This window comes from Delphinapterus leucas, chromosome 4, assembly GCF_059928025.1.
Source record: "Delphinapterus leucas isolate spDelLeu-1000000601 "Yukka" chromosome 4, BTC_Dleu_Yukka2, whole genome shotgun sequence".
NCBI lineage: Eukaryota > Metazoa > Chordata > Mammalia > Artiodactyla > Monodontidae > Delphinapterus > Delphinapterus leucas.
This window is the reverse complement of record NC_143132.1, coordinates 87,408,991-87,428,803: the sequence shown is the minus strand read 5'-3', so window position 1 is coordinate 87,428,803 and position 19,813 is coordinate 87,408,991. Positions and strand designations below refer to the sequence as shown.

Here is a 19,813-nt window from a genome sequence, read left to right as displayed (position 1 = left end):
GTGGCTGTCAGATATATCCAAGACAAATGGTACTAAGTGTTTAAAGAGTTGAGAAAGTTTCCTAGATTTTTGATTGGAGTCACTGAATGGGGGGTACCATGCATTGAGGTAGGAATAGCAGGGGAAGGAGCAAGTTTTATGGTCTTAAAAAGCAAGTGTAAGACCCAAGATCACTCTCAGGTCCCGTTATTCACTAGAAGGACTCACAGGACTCAGCATGTCAGTGTACTCACAGTTAAGGTTTATTATGCTGAAAGAATACAAAGCAGAACTGACAGAAAAAAGGGGCATGTAGAGAAGTCCAGAGGAAACCAGTGCAAGCTTCCAGGAGCTTACAGTGAAGTCATAAAGGATGTGCTTAATCCCTCCAGTAACCAGGAACATGTGTGTGTGGTCTACTAGTAGAGCTCATTAAAGACTCAGTACCCTACTTCACACTCACAGGATGGCTATATTATGAAGACAGACAATAGCAAGTGTGATGAGGATATAGAGAAACTGAAACCTCCATATCTGTTTCTGGGAGAGAACAAAAAATGGTTCAGCAGCTTTGGAAAAATTTGACAGTTTATTAACAGGTTAAACATAAATTCACCATGTAATCCAAACAGTTCCACTTCTAGGTATCAACAAAAGAGAACTGAAAACATATGTCCACACAAATACATATATGCAAACGTTCAGAGCAGCATTATCCATATTAGCCGAAAAGTGGAATAGCCCAAGGTGCATCATTGGATGAATGGGTATGCAAAATGTGGTATACCCATAAAATGAAGTACTATTTGGCAATAAAAAGAACAAAATACTGATATAAGCTAAAATATGGAAGAACCCCAAAAGCCTTATGCCAAATAGAGGAAATCAGATGCAAAACTCCACATAATGTATGATTACTCTAATATGGAATGATCAGAGAAAGCTAATCTATACAGACAGAAAGTAAAGTAGTCGTTGCTTGGGGCTGTGGATGGAATGGGAAGTGACTGCAAAAGGGCATAAAGTTTCTTTTTGGGATGATGGAAATATTCTAAAATTAAATTGTAATAATATTCACACAACTTTGTAGATTTACAAAAGAAAATCATTTAATTGTACACTTAAAATGGATCCATGTTATGGAAAATTATACCTCTATAGAGCTGTTAAAAAAAAACTGGAAGGACATTTTTTGTTGCAAATATTTTATTTCTTATATTATCTTGATACTTGGAACAAATGACTGTCTTTTGGATACAGAAAAAAAAAGAACTCAGTGCCCATGGTTTTTATTAAGGGCTGGTCATGTAGGTACTCTGTGCCTAACATGTTCCAAAACCCCAGACTCCCAGAAGGAAAGGTATTCCACATAAACCACACTGTATAAACAGTTGAGGCACAGTGAGCTATTCGTATTTGGGGAAAGTTTTATATCAGTGTAGGGAACTGTTTACCAAACAAGTTCCTAGATGCCAGCCAAGGGTCAGCCTTGCAAGCAGGCCTTTCTCAGGTCTGCTAAGTTAGCTCTTTCTGCACAGCAAGTAGATGAGTTTATTAGTTCAAAGTGTTTGAATATAGGTGCTGATCTAATAAGCAGGTGAGAGAGATTTTAAGACATGGAGCTGATTTTTTTTTTTTTTTACCAGAAAGAGTTTGGGATATGAGAAGAGGATTGAGGATAGGATTCCTTATGAAAATTTATTTTCATGTATGTAACCAATAGAGGTGCCTGTGAAGGAGAATGAGAAGGAACAGTTGGGGAAGTAGGAGAAAATTCAGGAGAAGGCCAAGAGAAGAAAAAGTTCTAGAAGTAAAGAAGTCCAGTGATTCTCATTGTTCTCAGCTGTGGCACTGAGCTTTACGCTAAGAAGGGGAAAGAGAAGTTAAAGCTACAGAGGAGGTCCATTGATCAAAAAACCCCCATCCTGAGAGGCCTATAGAAGTATGTTTACAAGGAATGACATTGCTTTGTTGGACTGCGGCAGAAAAAGTTTGTAAACTCTTGAGTCAGTAGTGTCAGATAGTAAGTTAGAGAGGTCAGATGAGATTCCAAATGTATCCACTGAATTTGCCTGTTAGAAGCTCATCAGTAACTTATGCGAGCAGTTTCAGTGGGATGTTTAGGTGGAAGGCAAATTGAAAACATACTATTCTCTAGTACTTTTTTAAGTCTTTACATCTTTTTTCATATAGATTGTAAGCTTTTTAAATGCCAGCTCTAGATCATACAGTTCTTCTGTGTTTTCTCCTACCATTTGAATTGCGTTTTGGGCCTTTAATAAGTACTTACTGAATAATATTTATTTGGTATTTTACGTCTATTTGATACATTAATTACACCTGGGACAGGTCTAGGGGTTGTAAATGTTGGGGCTGGAGAAACCGTATCTAGAAGACAAAGATGATGTCTATATGAAGTGCTGTGTTATGAGGCAGAGCTGTAAAATAAGTAGGTTCTGTATATTACAGTATCAATATTAGTGCTAAACCATTAGACACAGTCTCTCAAAAGTTGCTGTATTAATCTTCGATTAAGCATTATTTTCAAGGTATTAATCTTATATTTTAGTTGAAGATTGGGATAGTTTCCAGGCTATTTTGGATCATACCTACAAAATGCATGTCAAATCAGAAGCCAGCCTGCATCCTGTTCTCATGTCAGAAGCACCGGTGAGACAAACTTTTTCGAGTTTCTCTAGGTTGTTTATTTACTCATTTGAAGAGTGTTTCCTTTTTCTTTAAGAGACATAGAAATTCATATTTTGAAGATTAGGGAAAGGGACATTCATTTATAAATACTCTTACAACTTTTATTTTTATTATTTCAATAATTAAAATACTCAAAGAACAATAATTAAAGCACCCTAGTGGGTTCTGGTGGTTATTTATCTGTTTTTTCCGGGAATTTAACATTTGAGTTCCTTGGGCTGCTTCCCATTTTGGTCAGTTGTCCCTTATCCCTCAAGGGCAGTGTATATCTGCTTTTATACTCAACCTTAAGAGTGACTAGATTCACTCTTTTTTTTAAATATAAATTTATTTATTTGGCTGCATTGGGTTTTCGCTGCTGCATGCGGGCTTTCTCTAGTTGCGGCGAGTGGGGGCTACTCTGTTGAGGTGCGCAGGCTTCTCATTGCAGTGGCTTCTCTTGTTGTGGAGCACGGGCTCTAGGTTGCGCGGGCTTCAGTAGTTGTGGCACGCGGGCTCAGTAGTTGTGGCTCACGGGCTCTAGAGTGCAGGCTCAGTAGTCATGGCTCACGGGCTTAGTTGCTCTGCGGCATGTGGGATCTTCCCAGACCCAGCGTTCTAACCCGTGTTTCCTGCATTGGCAGGTGGGTTCTTAACCACTGTGCCACCAGCGAAGTCCCTAGATTCACTCTTAAGATTTAATAATACTTCATGTTTATAAGAATCCTGATATCCCTATACTTTGAAAAGTCTGTAATTTCTAGAATTCATAACAGCAATTATACTTATTAAATAATAAAATTTATATTTAAAGTCAATGTTGAACTAGGGCTGGAAATTGCTAGACCAGAGTCTCTTGTGAAATACATTTGGTACAGAGTCAAAAGGGCCCAGAAGACTAGATAATGATTATAAATTATCAGTATTTTGTTATTGTTTTCTAAACTCTAGTTTCTTTTGAGTACCATCTACAAGTGGGAGGATTTGGTGGTTTAAAATGCATATTTAAGATTTTGATGACTAGATTCACTCTTTTTTTTTGACTATTACCAAAGTTTATTTAACAAAAAAGTTCAGTAAGAAAATGTACACGACCCAGTTTTCATCGCAGTAAAATGTGGAGAGGGGACATGTGGAAGCAGTTCATTTCTCTGTTGAAGACAGCTATTGTTCATAACTCGTTCCAAGGCTTCTAACATGATGGTACTATTTCCTCCTATTACCACCATTCCAGTATTGTTCTGTTGCCCACTAGTTGCTATCTCCACACATTCATCTATCATAACATTCATAAAGAGATCAAATCCCCTTAATATTCCTTGGACATGTCTGCCACCGTTTAATTTCAATGATAACTTCTTGTCCATAAATTTCTTCAACTCGGGAGGGTGAGCTTTGCTCATGATGTCTACTCCACGAGCTCAAAGATGCCTCCAAACGGAATTCGAGTTGTCCCTCACGCTTAGATTCACTCTTAAGATTTAAAAAAAAAAGATTTAATAATACTTCGTTTATAAGAATCCAGATTTCCATATACTTTGAAAAGTGTAATTTCTAGAATTCATAGCAGCAAACAATTTTATGTATTAAATAATAAACTTTATATTTATTAAATTTATTACAAATACATAGAAATAAATGTTGTAAAGATATTATGGAGAAGATTTTCCATGGTATTTTACTCTATTATTAATGTTTTACATCTTTGTTAATGTAGTGCTGAAATGAATTTTGAGATACATCAACACTTTAGTTTTTAAACAATAAATAATTTGCATTTCTTTTTCCCTCTTTTCAAGTGGAATACCAGAGCAAAGAGAGAGAAACTGACAGAGTTAATGTTTGAACACTACAACATCCCTGCATTCTTCCTTTGCAAAACTGCCGTTTTGACAGCGTATCCTTGAAAGAGTAATACCCAACTTCTCTTTAGGAGTAACTGTGGTGCTGCTAAAGGTGATACCTTCAGCAGGAAGACAGGAGCCACTTCTTGCTTGTTCGGAAGTTGAGGCGTTTTTCTCCATTGCTTTTAGATATCTATCTTTTAGTATTCTTATTGGAACTGATGCATGTGAAAATGTGAGAGGGAGATAGGAAAGAAGCACTCAAATTCTTCTCATTAATTTAACAAAGTTTAACAAAAACAAAAATTTTTGTTTTTAGAAGGGGAATGTGACGACAGGACAGTATTTAAGTCAGTTGACCTAGCTGAATTCAAAGATTGCCATTTCCTTCCTCTTCTCCAGTACCTTAGAAAAGTGGAAATTGGCTGTAAATTCATTTAAGATTTAATAACCAAATATTTTTTACAAGCATATTAAGGGACAGACAAGGAAATATTATGTCCTGATCTCAAAGAATAATATTCTTGTTGAAAACTAAATAACAGATTTAAATAGTACTTCAAAATAGCATTGGCAAAAGTCGTAAAGAAGTACATGATTAATTTGAATTTTTCAAATAGCAATTGTAGTTCAGTGGAGTAATATTGTAGCCTGACAAGCCTTTGTAAAGAAAAGAGAATTTAGTTGCAGGATGTGGGGGAAGGAGACCTATATTTAGAGTTCAAGTTCCAGTGCTTATAAACTGATCTTGAATTAGGTACTTAAAATTTGAACTTCACTTTTTACTCATTTATCTGGTATACCTCCCTGGATTGCTGTAATATTCAAGCGAATTTTATATGTGTGAGAATCACTGTGGTAACTGTAATCTAACATTTGTCTTTCGTGGTGTGTCTTGGAGATGACTTTAGCACAAATGTGGAGGTGGAAGGTGTAAGCGTTCTTCACAGTGACTTAGTTTAGAGTTGAAGATTTATGTTCGGCTTCAGAACAAGTTGTAAAAATATGTTTAGATCAGACTGTAGAAGGCTTGCATGTTAGATTTTAAAAATGTGAACTTTAGACTCAAGAGAACCATTGCAGGTTTTGAGTAGAGGAAGGAGGGAGAGTATTAGCAGACTCATTGTGTGCATTATATCATTTAATTTTCATAATAATCCTGTCAGGAATCGGAGCCAAAGTAAGCAAACTGGTCCCGGTCCACAGCTTGAAAACGGCAGTTCTGAATTTGAACATAAGATCTGTTTGGCTGCTTCCTTACAAGGAGTATGTAAACAGACTTGGTATTGTTTTATTTTTTAACTTTTTATTATAGAAAATTTCTTACACAAAATAAGATAGAATATTATATTGAACCTCCATGTGCCCATCACCCAGGGTCAACAACTTTCAACACAGAGCTAAGTGGTATTAGCTATAACCACAGGCACTCCCCCTCCCACCATGGTTTTGAAGTAAATCCCAGACATTAAGCATGTATCTGTACAAGATGTTACCATATGTCTCTTTTTTTTTAAAGATATAACCACAATTTATTTTCTTTTTTAAAAAACAGTTTAGTATATTTGAATCAGGACCCAAACAACAGGGATCATGCATTGTATTTTTTTTTTTTTCCATGCATTGTTTTGTTCGATATGTCTCTTAGGTCTCTTGTGGTCTGTAGATTGTACCCACCCTCCCCTTTATTTTCTCTTGTAATTTATTTGGTAAGGGAAGTAGATTGTTTGTCCTCTAGAATTCCTAACACTTCTGGCTTTTGCTGACTGGTGTTTTTTACTGTGTTCTTCTAGCCCAGAGGTTCTCAAACGTTTTATACCTAGAGCTTTTATTTATGTGGATCATATCTGGTAGTATTTGCCATATTAGAAATTAAGACAGAAACTTAAAAAAATTATATTTGCTTATTTTAAGTAAATTAATAAGCCCATTGTATGATAATATAAATAAAATATTTTAATAAAAAATAACTGTGTTTTCCAAAACCAAAAATATTAATGAGAAGAGTGGCTTCGTTTCACAACTTTTCAAATGTCTTTAACGTTGGACTTAATAGCAGAAGTTGGATTCTCATATCACATTCAGTCTGTTGTGTATCACACATGACATAGCCTCTGGAAAAAAACTCTCTTGTACATTTATGAGAGAGTGACAGTGAAAAGGGCAAATAACATCTTAGTATTATTCTAAAAATTGTTTTGACTTCCTAACCATGGCCTTGGGATTCCTTTACACTTTTATTACTGAGGATGACGCAGAGCTTCTGTTTTTTGTAGGTTATAACTATCAATATTACTGTTTGAGAATTTAAAACTAAGACTCCTTTTAACATTTTCTTATTAATTTAATTAAAAATAACAAAAATACACACATTAATGTCGACAAAAATAACAGTTTTATGAAAAAGATAACTCTGTTTTCCAAAACAAAAATATTAGTAAGAAGAGTAGTATTGTTTTATCTGACTTAATTGATAGCTGGGCTCTTATCTGCCAGCCTCAGGCTCTGTCCTCTTGACACCTCAATTTGCGAGGCAGGCTTCAGCCTTCTGCTGTCAGAGCTGCATGCTGTTGGAGAATTCATTTATTTAAAAAGGTAGCAAAATCACAGAACTCATTGGTGCACCTCTGTTTTTCAAGAATGCATTGCACTTCTGTTCTCTGCATTTTGTTGGTCCCCCTGCAGTCCTGCAGTTGAATAGTTCAGTTGTCAACCAGAGATTTGGGTAGATTTTATACTCAGATTTTGGGTTTTATCCCTTCTGTGGTTCTCTTTCTTCCAGAGTTTCTACCTTAAATGTCCAGCTTTTCTTCCAGCCCTGAACTCCTTTCTGTGTCCACTCAAGGTGGTAAAGTTGCGATTTTTCATCACTGCTTTCCTGAACCATAGCCATGGAGCTGGGAAGCACTTTTAGGCGAGGAAGCTGCAAACTTGCAGTTTTTACCCCCTCTGGTTGCAGTTTCATGAAGATAAGTTTTGGCTGAGTTTTGACTACTTTTGAATACTTTCCAGTATCTTAAAATGGTCACTTAAAATAATTTGTCCAGGTTTTATAATTGCCATCTTTAGGAGAGCTTACATACTTTTAGTCTGGTGTTACTGTATCACTTTGTACTAACAGAGATAAAATTAGTGTTTATGTATATAGATGACCAGAGATCAATGGAGTACCAGTAATAGCAAAGATAAATTACTAACCTATCGTTCTGGCCATTTATTCTCAGACCTCTTTCCTCTGATCGTTCCTGCCCATGCCTTAGTTCTCTGCCCTTAGCCCTTCATCTCTCTTGACATGTTCTTTCTGGTTTAACTATCTATTTCCTTGGCTTCAGATACCAGTTACACACTGACAAATTCCAAATCCATGTCTGTATCCCAGATCTTTCTTGTGAGCTCCAGGCCCACGTCCAGCTGTCTACTAGAACTTTTTTCTATCAGTTATCTGTTTAAGCACTGTAAACTCAATATATCCAAAATTCTTCTCTCCCATCAAATTTATTCTTTCTCCTTTGTGTATTATCTTACTCCCAGTTGTCTAGACCAGAAATCTTTCTCATTAACCCTTCAGATTTTGTAGTTATCAAGACCTGTCTATTCTCCAGCCTCCCCCAGCCCCAAACCAAACCCTCAAATCCATTTATTTCTCTATCCACTGCCATTGCATTAGGTGCACCCCTTCCTCTTATCTTGCCCAGTCTTCACACTGCAGCTCTGATCATCTTTGGTAATTGCCAGTCTGCTGATTTAAGCCAGAATCATCTTCCACAGCCTTGCCTTTCTTCTCCTTTCAGGCCCCACTGAACTACGCTGCACTTCCCTGACCTCTTCACCATGCTCTCTTGCCTCCTGGCCTTCCCGCATGTTTCTCCTCTTCCCCATGTCCCCCTCCCCAGCTTACAATTGAATTTCCCAGGGACCGGTTATATTCCTATATACTCTCCCATGGCATCTCAAACTGTTCTTTTTATAGCTTTATTGATCTCTGCTGCACTTATCAGGATACCCTTCAGGGCAGACAGTTTTGGTTCACCTCTTTGGGTCTTCTCTGCTTAAGGAGTGCTAGTGAGAGAATGACCTCCCTGCTGCCCTCCTTTATTGGGCACCAGGCCTATCACTAGGCACATAATAGATGCTCAGTAAATATTTGATGATCCAGTGAATGGCTCTACTCCTAAATGTTGGTTGATGATGTTCATGTGATGTAGGCCTTCTGCAGCACAGAGCTGTGGAAAATGGGATAAGCGGAGTCTGCTGATATTCACTGGCTCTTGAATCTGCCTGGAATAGCTCTTCCTATTGAGTTGGGGGAGATGATGATAACAGCCACTCACCTGCCAAACTGCTGAAATGGTTCTTCTTTAATCCTATGTGAGAATGATTTTAGTTCTTATCTCAAATGTCACAGCCTCCCACTGTTCTTACCAAGTTTCTATAGATTTTGTTAAATGCTTCTCAGTTTGTTGTAAGCCCTTTGATCTGTGCCAGGGACTTTAAATAATTGTGCTCATTTGGACCAGTTTAACAGATGTCTCTCTGGGATAAAGGTTTCTCTGACTTCCTCACACCACCATTCTGGAAGTCCTGCCTGTTGTCATTTGTTTTGAAACCAGAGTTATTATTTGATGCCAACTTTCATCCCCGTATTTATTTTATTATTTTATTTATTTTTAAATTTTTTTTTGTGGTACGCGGGCCTCTCACTGTTGTGGCCTCTCCCGCTGCGGAGCACAGGCTCCAGACACGCAGGCTCAGCAGCCATGGCTCACGGGCCCAGCCGCTCCGCAGCATGTGGGATCCTCCCGGACCGGGGCACGAACCCGTGTCTCCTGCATCGGCAGGTGGACTCTCAACCACTGCGCCACCAGGGAAGCCCTATTTTATTTTTTTTAATGCATTTTAAGCCACAACGCACATGTTTTAAAAATGCCTTAATAAAACCTTCCCTTTACAATAAACATTATTTTAGGAACCTTGATACTTTCTTTTCCTTAATGCTTTAAACTAGATTTGCTAATGGTCGTTCTACTGGGCTTATCTTGGACAGTGGAGCCACTCATACCACTGCAATTCCAGTTCACGATGGCTATGTCCTTCAGCAAGGTAACTATTTAACCAGGGTGCACAGAGGACACAGATCATGAAATAAAGCAATGACTTGGACTATCAAAGTATATCAGTTTCCCAGTCATGTCTTTAAGTGTTTTTTTTTTTAATCTTTAGTATATAGTGTATATTTAAAACTGATGCATGGCTTCATTCATGCCTGGAGGGATAGTTCCATTAATTCTGCTTGAAAACAATTAATCATGTATAAATACACAGAGGAAATTTGTCCCAGGGAGTTTGGATGGAATGCTTTCTTAGCCTTGTTTAATCTGTTTCATAGGCATTGTAAAATCCCCTCTTGCTGGAGACTTTATTACTATGCAGTGCAGAGAACTCTTCCAAGAAATGAATATAGAACTGATTCCTCCATATATGATTGCATCAAAAGTAAGTGATGAATGAATTTTATTTCTGGGATTTACCTCCAACTCCCCACCCCCATGTTGTGAACTCTGTTAACCTAGCACTTGCTCTTGGCACTCAGGAAGCTGTTCGTGAAGGATCTCCAGCAAACTGGAAAAGAAAAGAGAAGTTGCCACAGGTTACAAGGTCTTGGCACAATTACATGTGTAACGTAAGTAACCCTTATTCTCTTTACGAAAGCATTATAGGCTGTAAGTCTTCGACTAGAGTATGAGCACTTTATATTTTCAAACTTATACTTTTAATGGTATTTTACAAACAAAATTAATAGCTTTTGGCGGAGTAGGGGAGTGCTTTTCATGCTTGTCAGATATCTCAACAAACTATATTCACTTGGATTACTGTGGTGAGACCTGAAAGGACCTTTGGGATAAAAACAAGCATTATGCTATTCTGTACATTTTTTGACTAAGAAAATGGTTTTAGTATATAGAGGCCTGCTGGTATGGCTCAGTTACGTTCTCTTTCCTAATATGAGTCAGCTATGTAAAAAAATGTGTTACTGTTCACAGCAGGGAGCCAACAAAAGGCTTTCTTTACTGAAAATCCATCTCTGAACATGACTTACTGACAGGGGAGAGGTTAGTAAAACAACCTCTCACACCACAATATACATTCATTTTTAACAGTAAAAGGATATGAAAGTCATCATTTACTATGGCAGGGATATATCCTATTTGACAGTTTCTTACACCTAAGGATAAAGATTTTTTGTGGGTGTTTGGTACAAGGAAAAATTGTGAAGATGATTAATAATTGCGCCTAGACCTTAGACAGGATTTTTCTTTAGCAGCTCAGAGGTCCTATGTATTTCACTGCAAATTTTTTAACTGTTTTATACTATGTCAGTCATTAAAAATTCCATAAGATACAATATATATGCATTTTATATATATTCAGCTAATGAAATCTTGCTTCTAAGCTTATTTTAAAGGGGAAAACAGTAAATTAACTCTACGCCAATAAAAATTTTAAAGAAAAAAATTTTTTAAATGGGAAAACAGTGTTCTAAAACCAATTTTGTTATGTAGGACTGGGGTACAAGGGTTCCCACTTGTTTTTATCTCATCATTTTTCCATAATGGTTGTAATTTAAATGTTATATAATTTAACTTATAATGCGAGTGTTTAGAATTGGGTTTCTTGATGCTCAGAGTCCTTACTGGGTAGATTTATACCCTTGAAATGAGTTAGCCATCCAGGAATGTGGTACAGTTTCATTAAGAAAAGTGTTTTTAAAATAATGTTACAAAAGTATAGACTGCAAAGACAAATCTCAATAATTTTGTTTCTTATCCTTTTTTTAAAATCCATAGTGTGTTATCCAGGATTTTCAAGCCTCAGTACTTCAAGTATCAGATTCAACTTACGATGAACAGTATGTTTTCTTATTTTTTCTACAAGACTTAAAACTTAATAGCTTATTAAAACCTTCATACTAATCTTTAAAAAAATACTGTATACTTAATATATAACTGAATCACTTTGCTGTACACCAGAAACTAACAAAACATTGTAAATCAACTGTACTTCAATTTAAAAAAAACTGTAGGGACTTCCCTGGTGGCGCAGTGGTTAAGAATCTGCCTGCCAATGCAGGGGACACAGGTTTGAGCCCTGGTCCGGAAAGATCCCACATGCCATGGAGCAACTAAGCCTGTGCACCCTAGAGCCCGTGCTCTGCAACAAGAGAAGCCACTGCAATGAGAAGCCCGCGCACCGCAACGAAGACCCAACTCAGCCAAAAATAAATAAAAATTTTAAAAAAAAAATTTTTTTTTTAAACTGTGTACTTCATAAATGAGGAAAGAAATTGATTTGTTTAGTTTAAAAGATTGTAGAATATGCTTAACTGGTCTAAAGGTAAAAAGTTAAGAAATACTGAATAACATTTTAAAAGAAAATAAGATATTATCACCCTGCTTTCTTATAAGTTGATGATTCCTTAGTAGTTTATAATTCTGAAGAGGATTGGTTTTGTCTTTTGTTTAATATTGTTTGATATGTTTTCAGAGTAGCCGCACAGATGCCGACTGTTCATTATGAATTCCCCAATGGCTACAACTGTGATTTTGGAGCAGAACGGTTAAAGATTCCTGAAGGATTATTTGACCCTTCCAATGTAAAGGTATAAAATCTTATTTTTATAATTAGCCTGGTTTTTCCTTTAAAGATCTCTTGTAATTACAAAACCTAAATAAGACTGACTAAACTTTTTTGGATGTGCTTTATTGTTTGAAGGTCTTCTGTGTGACTACTCATTTCTATTTTGTTATAGGGGTTATCAGGAAATACAATGCTGGGCGTCAGTCATGTTGTCACTACAAGTGTTGGAATGTGCGATATTGATATCAGACCAGTAAGTGCCAGTCTCATTTATGGCATAAAGGTATCTTTTAGGGCAATCTAGTGCCCCGTTATTTATAATGGCCATCATTATTTAAGTTGGCAACTTTGGCCATTGACTTTGAAGTCCATTTTATAAAAATATGTAAAAAAATGAAGTTCTACTAGAAAAGGAAAAATGCAAAACTCTAGAGCTGTGTCCAGTGTGGTAGCTTTTGGCCACATGTGGCAATTCAGTTAAAATAAACAGAAATTTAAATTTCAGTTCTTCGGTTGCACTAGCCACATTATAAATGTAGCTAGTCGCTGCTCTATGACAGTGCAGATGTAGAACACTTCCATCATCACAGAAAGTTCTTTTGGACACTGCTGTTCTAGAGATTTCCTAAAACGTGACATACCAAGATATAGATTATTGGTGATTTTTAATGTACCTAGTACAGTTTTACTTTTTATTTTTCAGGAAGGTGTGGTTTAGGGTTTAAATTATGTAACTTTTACATGGAGTTTAGATATAAACTTCATATTTTTTGTGCTTTTCCAAGCTGTTTGTTTCATCAGTTTATTTCTTGCCAAGTTTTAAGGACTAACTCCATATTCCATACCACACTAATTAGTAGATAGATTATATCTTATTTAAACGCTAGATTTAATTTGTAGCCAACGTATTGCCTTGATTTTCTTTGAGTTAATGCATTTGCTTAGAGCATAGTGCTAATAGCTAAGGGTCTATAAAAAATCATGTTGTTCAAAAAAGACTTCCGGGTAGTTATGAAAAATGTTCTTTATTTCAACTAATTACCTGCCAGGGATGTGCTGCTTCTAGGATAATGGGGTTGTAAGTATGCAATTTTTTAGTGTAAACTCAAGGGGAAGGCAGTTGATTTGAAGTACATTTACTGTAAGACATTGCTAACTTTGTTTTTTATTGAGTTTTCTCCTTTAAACTATTGTTGACTGCAAAGGAGGAGATGCTTCTATATTCCATTTTCTCTTTCAAAAGTTAGATGATTTAGACATTTGGAATAAATTTTTAAAATATGAATTTAGCCACTAAAAAAGCAGGCTGACATTTAACTTTCTGATGCATACATGCAGATTAGAGGTAAATATACTCCTTATTACTGAGAATTTATTTTTGGCGGGGGAGGCCTCAGCACGTGGATTTTGAAAAAGTTCGTCTCTGCAGAAGAGAAAGGTAGCAGTCATTTTGGCCAGGACTATTGTCAGAGTATGCATTATCCACCATAATCATTAAACCTTGTCTAATTTTAAACATCGTAACTTCTAGATGTGCATTCTGAGATGATGTAATTATGAAATATACCTCTAATGAAATACTGGCAGCTATCTGCCAGAAAATTATGATTGGATTGTAGAAGAATTGCTTTAAGATAGTGATTCTTAAATTTTAATGCACAGTAGAATCATCTGGAGAGTTTTCTTTTTTTATAAATTTATTTATTTATTTATTTTTGGCTGCGTTGGGTCTTTGTTGCTGCGCGTGGGCTTTCTCTCGTTGCAGAGAGCAGGGGGTTACTCTTTGTTACGGTGCGCAGGCTTCTCGTTGTGGAGCACAGGCATACGGGCTGCAGTAGTTGTGGCGCATGGGTTTAGTTGCTCCGCAGCATGTGGAATCTTCCCAGACCAGGGCTCGAACCCATGTCCCCTGCATTGGCAGGTGGATTCTTAACCCTGTGCCACCAAGGAAGCCCTCATCTGGAGAGTTTTAAATAAACCAACAGAAACTTTTCCTGGACCCCATCCCCAGAGATTTTTATTTAATTGCCCCCAGGTATTGGTGTTTTAAAAGCTCCCTAATGAGTTGAATATGCAGCCAGGATTGAGAACCACTAGATTAAACTAGTAGGTCTATGTAGAAGTAAAAAATTAAAAAAGGGAAAATTGTACTGGAAGACATGGTTTTATTTGTAGTTGTATTTAAAACTGTTGGAAACATTTGGAACTAATTTATTTTTGTTTTCATCCCAGGGTCTCTATGGCAGCGTTATAGTGGCAGGAGGAAACACGCTAATTCAGAGCTTTACTGACAGGTTGAATAGAGAACTCTCTCAGAAAACACCCCCGGTAAGTTTTGTTTGTTCTTTAGTGGTATTTTTCAGTCATATGTATCCTCACTGCTGGTGGAACTTTATATAGTTTGTTTTTCAGTAGGTTGATGGTATTTTGTGTCTGCCTGGTATGGTATTACTTAACGTTAATACCCCTTATTAATCAAATTTTTCTAGATGACATCTATTAGTTACTCTTGTACTGTTTGAATCTCACTTTATTCATTGATTCCATACTTAAGTACCTATAGTCTGTTAGGCACTAAGGATAGAAAATATAGTCCCTTCCCACCAAGGGCTTAGTCAGTTAGGAGGAGTAGACATGCAGAAAATAAAAACTGTAACGTGCTAAGTGGTTCAGTATGTCATCAACCAGGCACTCTTAAGAACACTGAGGGGAAAGCACTTAACTCCCTAGGAGTGTCAGAGGAAAGCCTCATTAAGAAGCTGTTTGAATGAATAGGAGTTCAGCTGGTTGGCAGTTTATGAAAGGACATCTAGGTAGAGGGAATACCATGTGCAGAATATGAAGGGAAGATGGCATATTCCAATATTTTGAAGTAGTTGGCTTATAGTCTGTGTAGAAGTGGGGAGAGCTATATGGCTGGAAAGATGAGCATGATGGTATATTATGTCCTAGGGCTGCTGTAACAAAGTACCACAAACTGGATGGCTTAAAACAACAGAAATTTATTACCTCTCAGTTCTGGAAGCTAGAAGTCTGAAATCAACATGTCATTAGGGCCATGCTCTCTGAAACGTACAGAAGAGAATTTTTCCTTCCCTCTTTCTAGCATCGCATGATTTGCCAGCAATCCTTGGCGTTTCTTGGGTTGCAGTTATAGTACTTCAGTGTCTATCCTCGTTGTCATGTGGCATTCTCCCTTTGTGGGTATGCCCTCTTAAATGAACTCTAGTTGTAATGGATTAAGGGTCCACCCTACATCTGCAGAGACTCTATTTCTAAATTAGGTCACATTCACAGGGACTAGGGATTATCAACATACCTCTTTGGAGGATACAGTTCAACCCACAGAGATAGGTACCAGGTCATGTCACTTATTAATAGCAAACTTACAAGATAAAATTTGGCAGAGGACTGAAGAGCTTTTATGTTTTAAAAACATCCCTTGGTGCACTGTGATAACTTTCAAAAGGATAGAAGAACCTGGTTTAGGGAGAAGGTAGTTTACGTGGTACATTAGTAACAGAGTAGTAGTCATAGTCTTTAGATTTTTAAACTTCCATCAAGTAGTTTTTTGTAAGGTATCCTGCAATAAATATTACATTTTAAAAAACTTTATTAGAGATTACATAGGCCCTAACGGAATCTATAGAATTTGTGTACTTGATAGCCTTTGGTTTCTCATATAAAGGACTGTTTTACATATGCCACATTTTTATATTTGTTATGTAAGTATTGATATAGGCACAAGATTGATACCTCCTTACATTCTTGGAGATATAGACTGACCTGGCATCTACCTTAATTATAGTACTAATCATTAGATTTCATAAAAGTCCCAGAATAATGAATATAGACTTGGGCTGTCCAAGGTCTGGTCAAGACCAGTTAGATACTATCCTTGTCTTTTAGGAGGCAATTAAAATTTAATGAAATCCATTGTAATAGATATCAACCAGTTCCTCACCTACAAAACCCTGTATTCATCCCTCCTGCTCTCAGCACCCCTCCCTCCCATTCCACATACTCCACCCCTGCTACATACACAGTTATTTCACTGTGAAAAAGACTCAAACTGTATGTTCATATATAGAATAATTGGTAAGTATCAACAGTTTGAGAACTCCCCAGAAGCAAATTCCTAGGTAGGGGGGAAATCTCTCCCCTACAGGAAGTGAGATAGGGATAGTGCTGAGCCATAAAACCATGTTTATTGAGAGTGTTCCAGCAGAACAGAAACACTAACTTGAAAGAAAGCAGTGTGAATAAACTTTCCTGAGATCTTATGTCTGTGTTTTGATTTGGATGGGGGCAGGGAGGAATAGGGAGGGTTGAACTAAGATATGAGGGATGAACTAATTGAGGAGGGATTTTGAAGGCCTAAAAAAGTAAGTTAGAAAGTTGAGCACTACAGAAAGGGCAGCAGGTTGGGATAATAATTATACTTGGTGTTGGACAAAATGAAATAATATATGAAGCACTTAGCACAGTACCTGATTTATAGTGTTAAGTACTTATTTTGCTGTTTTAGGATTAAATTCTGAATGCCATGCTGTCTAGTATGCAGTTTTGTAAGGTTTATATAATTTATTCTCTTATTCAACTACACATTACAAGACATAATCAAAGTACTTTAAAATCCTATACAGTAGTCCAACCTATGCCTACTATTAATCTGGCTACTACAAAATAATCATGTGTAATTAGTGCTTGAACCAGAGCCACTAAAAGGTCATAACTTGAATTTCCTAAGTTGAGTCACTTGTTCTATTTGATCCTACTAATACTTATTCCCTTTCTATTTTAGAGTATGCGGTTGAAACTGATCGCAAATAATACAACAGTGGAACGGAGGTTTAGTTCATGGATCGGTGGCTCCATTCTGGCTTCTTTGGTTAGTAGATAAACTACTTTGCAAAATAGTTGAAGATTCTTATTTAACTTAAATGTATCACTGAAAATACTAAATTTAGTAGAAAGACTAAAAATCCCCATGGATCATTTATCTTTGCAGTTTTTAGCTATCAAATTAGTAGAGGACCTGATACCAGTTTTACATGTTCCAAAATGACAAAATGCCTCAATGCCTTATTAGTGGGTATTGTCAGCCTAATTACAGTTTCCCCTCTCACACAGAGGCGGGCATCTGTTAACTTATCCTCGCCTCTTTTAATAATACTCCCATTGGCTCTGGTCAGGACTTACCTGCAGCACATTTAAAATTAAATCATTCCGGGCTTCCCTGGTGGCGCAGTGGTTGAGAGTCTGCCTGCCGATGCAGGGGACACGGGTTCGTGCCCTGGTCTGGGAAGATCCCACGTGCCGCGGAGCGGCTGGGCCCGTGAGCCATGGCTGCTGAGCCTGCACGTCTGGAGCCTGTGCTCCGCAACGGGAGAGGCCACAACAGTGAGAGGCCCGCGTACCGCAAAAAAAAAAAAAAAAATTAAATCATTCCTTCTTGGGTTCTGGTTGCTCCCTGGCCTGTTGGTGAGGTAGAGTAAGTCAGGAATTGGTTCTTAGGGCAAATGGTGAAGTCATGGTGTTGGGGTTTGCATGCTGCTTGGACTGGTGCCTACTGTGAATCAGGAGGAAGTCCTTGTACTTATCTGCACCCTAAATTTGGAGGATTTCCCCTTCACCTCAGAGCAGCCAAAGTAAATGTCACTAAGTACTTATGCTAAACATTTTAAAAAGCTATTAACTATTAAATGTTTGTAACTGTCCATTTATATATTTCTGGTCTATGTTCTGTTTCTAGTCTTTTAATGATCTTAGTTCAAAACTGGATACAATATATGAATCCACTTGAATAATCATAGGGAACGGATTTCTTCTCCTTACACATCTTAGTAGTAATGTAGTCCACGTTCCTTCCTCCTTTAGTCATTTTCCTCCTTTGACCTTCTGTTTATTTTGCATAGTGCGTGTGTACTGTCGTTTGTGTACTTGTAAAACTTTATCCTAGTTTGAGTTCTAAACGTTACCATTAATCAAATGCTAGAACATTTCATCAATGCTGTACTAGGATCAAGCCTTCCAACAATTTGTTTTTGCCTTAATCAGCCCATCATAGCTAAACTCTTCATCTTCCTTTCCCAGCATTTTCTAAATCCTCATGACAGTATAGAAAGATTTAATATTCTATATAAACTTGGGCAAGACTAAATAGTGTCTTTGCGTGTTCTGGAGGAGGGCAGAAAAAAGAAGGGTGTAATTTTTTTTTTTAATTTATTTATTTATGGCCGTGTTGGGTCTTCATTTCTGTGCGAGGGCTTTCTCTAGTTGTGGCAAGTGGGGGCCACTCTTCATCACGGTGTGTGGGCCTCTCGCTATCGCAGCCTCTCTTGTTGTGGAGCACAGGCTCCAGACTCGCAGGCTCAGTAATTGTGGCTCACGGGCCTAGTTGCTCCACGGCATGTGGGATCTTCCCAGACCAAGGCTCGAACCCGTGTCCCCTGCATTGGCAGGCAGATTCTCAACCACTGCGCCACCAGGGAAGCCCAGAAGGGTGTAATTTGAGTACTATTTGGGGAGGGGTTTAAGAGTTCTTCAAAAATTAGGAGTTGTGATAATGAAGATATTAAAAGAAAAAATTTTCTAATAGAAAGGTACATATGTAATTTTTTCTTTCCATTTCACAGGGCACCTTTCAGCAGATGTGGATTTCCAAACAAGAATATGAAGAAGGAGGGAAGCAGTGTGTAGAAAGGAAATGCCCTTGAGAAGAGTTCCCAAATGACTACCTTCTTTGTCACCTTACGTTTCATAGCTTTAGTATACTCAGGAAAAGAACAACCATCTTTTGTAGAATGTTTATACATTTTTGCATATTTCAATTTCCACTTAAATTTTTTAAGGCTTTAACTGGCTCTGTAAATTAAAATAAGTTTGTGCTTTCCTTGAAATGCACTTATTCTTATTACAAGCATTTTATAATTTTGTAAAAATGTCTATTTTCTCTAAATATTTTGCTTTCAGTAAAATGCTTTCCAACTCTGTTTATGGTAGAATTGCTTTTTATTGACTAGTAAAACTTACTGCCTATGTTTTTTACCTTAGGCTTTTAAAATTAAATAAAAATTACTAGCCACTCCAGAAATACTTTTTATTTGGACTGCTGTGTTGTAACTTGCCACTTTAAGTACTAAATGTATTTATCATTATTTTGAATGGAAGTACTCACTGTTTATTAACAGTAGAATCCATAGCCCCTTCATATCTAGTAACAATAGTAGTAAAAAGGTTACCTGAATTCCAAAATTACCTTATTGCCTTTGCTATAGCAGTTATATCACTTTCCCACTCTAAGATACAGGCGATTAAAAGTCTGCTTAGATGTCAGAATTTATAAAATGGGAATTTAATCTGAACTTTATACCTGATTTTGACCACTTCCAGATTTAGCATGCCATAATAACACTTAAAACAGTCGACAGTCATTTGACTAAAAACACAAGTTATTTATAAACCACTTAATATGTATTTACTTTTGTATACAGATTGTAATCCAAGAAAAACAAAGTGGTAAATTAAGAGTTCAGATATCTTAGACAAGACTTGACTTCTGGGCTTCAGAAAGATGTGGAAACTTTTCCTGAAGAAACTTTTCTTTCTTGCTTGCTAAACTTCTCTTCCTTGCTTTGATGCGGGCTTGTTTCTCAGTTCTCAAT

At 37.0% G+C, this 19,813-nt stretch overlaps 2 protein-coding genes and 1 pseudogene across 6 annotated transcripts in view; 1 reads left to right on the top strand and 2 right to left on the bottom strand.

Moving 5' to 3' along the window:
• Window positions 1-19,143, top strand: part of ACTL6A (actin like 6A) — a 27,841-nt gene extending 8,698 nt beyond the window's left edge. For both annotated transcript variants that reach the window (XM_022571621.3, XM_089910812.1), the window contains exons 4-14: window positions 2,549-2,649; window positions 4,467-4,564; window positions 9,517-9,611; window positions 9,898-10,004; window positions 10,102-10,191; window positions 11,357-11,418; window positions 12,054-12,168; window positions 12,319-12,399; window positions 14,379-14,474; window positions 16,951-17,037; window positions 18,785-19,143. In XM_022571621.3, coding sequence (XP_022427329.1) covers window positions 2,549-2,649; window positions 4,467-4,564; window positions 9,517-9,611; window positions 9,898-10,004; window positions 10,102-10,191; window positions 11,357-11,418; window positions 12,054-12,168; window positions 12,319-12,399; window positions 14,379-14,474; window positions 16,951-17,037; window positions 18,785-18,865 — 1,013 coding nt within the window. In that variant the 3' untranslated portion in view covers window positions 18,866-19,143. The remainder of the gene's footprint in view (window positions 1-2,548; window positions 2,650-4,466; window positions 4,565-9,516; window positions 9,612-9,897; window positions 10,005-10,101; window positions 10,192-11,356; window positions 11,419-12,053; window positions 12,169-12,318; window positions 12,400-14,378; window positions 14,475-16,950; window positions 17,038-18,784) is intronic.
• Window positions 2,610-4,270, bottom strand: LOC149749388 (small nuclear ribonucleoprotein G pseudogene; annotated as a pseudogene).
• The window catches only part of MRPL47 (mitochondrial ribosomal protein L47), a 32,914-nt gene continuing 23,106 nt past the window's right edge, over window positions 10,006-19,813 (bottom strand). For 3 of the 4 annotated variants that reach the window (XM_022571633.2, XM_089910814.1, XM_089910816.1), the window contains 2 exons: window positions 17,349-19,813; window positions 10,006-10,130 (listed from right to left, as the gene is read on the bottom strand). In XM_022571633.2, the coding sequence (XP_022427341.1) occupies window positions 19,690-19,813 (124 nt within the window). In that variant the 3' untranslated portion in view covers window positions 10,006-10,130; window positions 17,349-19,689. The remainder of the gene's footprint in view (window positions 10,131-17,348) is intronic. The other variant, XM_089910813.1, reaches the window with a different exon arrangement.